The sequence below is a fragment of the Sinocyclocheilus grahami genome, unplaced genomic scaffold, assembly GCF_001515645.1.
Source record: "Sinocyclocheilus grahami isolate Dianchi unplaced genomic scaffold, SAMN03320097.WGS_v1.1 scaffold9440.1, whole genome shotgun sequence".
Classification (NCBI taxonomy): Eukaryota; Metazoa; Chordata; class Actinopteri; order Cypriniformes; family Cyprinidae; genus Sinocyclocheilus; species Sinocyclocheilus grahami.
In genome coordinates this window covers 4,760-5,949 of record NW_015512615.1, presented here as the reverse complement: position 1 = coordinate 5,949, position 1,190 = coordinate 4,760, and the positions used below count along the sequence as shown (strand labels likewise).

Below are 1,190 nucleotides of genomic sequence, written 5' to 3'. Positions count from 1 at the left end.
GCATAAATAAATTAATAAGTAAAATAAAATTAATTAAAAATGTATATAAATAAAAAATACAAAGGCGGGCATGGATGTAAGTGCTCAGTGACTTTTTACCAAAAACATTATACAAGTAAACACCTATTTAATCCAAATATGAAATGTAGGGATATTTAAATTTTTACATAAAATTATCAAAGTATTATGACATCAAAAGAGAGGACCAGCTAATCTGTAAAAATGAAGTTAATTGCTTTTTCTTAATTAGTTAATATCTATCTTTCTCTCTGTAGTCCTGGCCCTTCCATCATCCTGTTAACAAGAAATTTGTTCCTGATTATTATAAAGTCATCATCAATCCCATGGATCTGGACACACTCCGTAAGGTCAGGACGATCTGCGTGTTGATGCAAGAATCTTCCGTTAAAATGTGATTTATTTAAGAATCTCTGAATTGTGTGCGTGTTTGTGTGTAGAACATCTCCAAACACAAGTATCAGAACCGAGAGGTGTTTCTTTTTGATGTCGGTCTCATTCACACCAACAGTGTCAACTACAATGGTGAGAAACATGAATCTTTTAGTTATGAAAATGCTGTTTCATCTCAACAAAAATTGTGGTTTCACCTTTATGTACATTTTTACTTTTTCAGGACCTGATAGTCCTTACACCAAAACATCTCTGGAGATTGTAAACATCTGTAAGCAGACTCTAGCAGAGGTATGTCTGTGTGCAAGTGAGCGAGCTCTTTGCTGTTTTCATGTGCTTTGACTTGTTTTTGAAATGTTTAATGTGTATGTGTCTGTTAGTATGATGAACACCTGACTCAACTGGAAAAAGACATCTCTACTGCTAAAGAAGCTGCTCTGGATGCTGCAGACCTTGAGAGCTTAGACCCCTTTAACCCTGGACCGTACACACCTCGGGTACATGCACAGATTACACTGAGGGCGTAATCTCAGGTGTCTCAAGCGCTCTGTGTGCAAGTGTATTTTGTAGCCGGTGAAATGAAGCATGTCAGCATAAGAGATTCTGACAGAAATAGAACAGAAGGCCTGTATTTCTCTCTTTCTCTCCTGCATAATCCAAACTTTCTGTACCGCACAGCTGTTTGATGCACATTTCCTCACTGTTCCTGTCTTTTCCTCCTCCCTTTATGACAACCTATCTGTCTTTCTGTGAATGGGGCTTTTTCTTTTTCTTTTCTT

General features: G+C 37.0%; 2 protein-coding genes across 2 annotated transcripts in view; both read left to right on the top strand.

The window, feature by feature from the left end:
- Positions 1-254, top strand: part of LOC107578249 (transcription initiation factor TFIID subunit 1-like) — a 2,691-nt gene extending 2,437 nt beyond the window's left edge. The window contains exon 5 of the mRNA XM_016264221.1: positions 251-254. Coding sequence (XP_016119707.1) covers positions 251-254 — 4 coding nt within the window. The remainder of the gene's footprint in view (positions 1-250) is intronic.
- Positions 255-266: 12 nt separating this feature from the next.
- On the top strand, positions 267-1,177 carry LOC107578250 (transcription initiation factor TFIID subunit 1-like). The gene is made up of 4 exons (XM_016264222.1): positions 267-368; positions 459-543; positions 635-702; positions 792-1,177. Exons 1-4 carry the CDS (start codon positions 345-347, stop codon positions 936-938), a joined length of 324 nt encoding a protein of 107 aa, XP_016119708.1. The 5' UTR covers positions 267-344; the 3' UTR covers positions 939-1,177.
- The last annotated feature ends 13 nt before the right edge of the window (positions 1,178-1,190 follow it).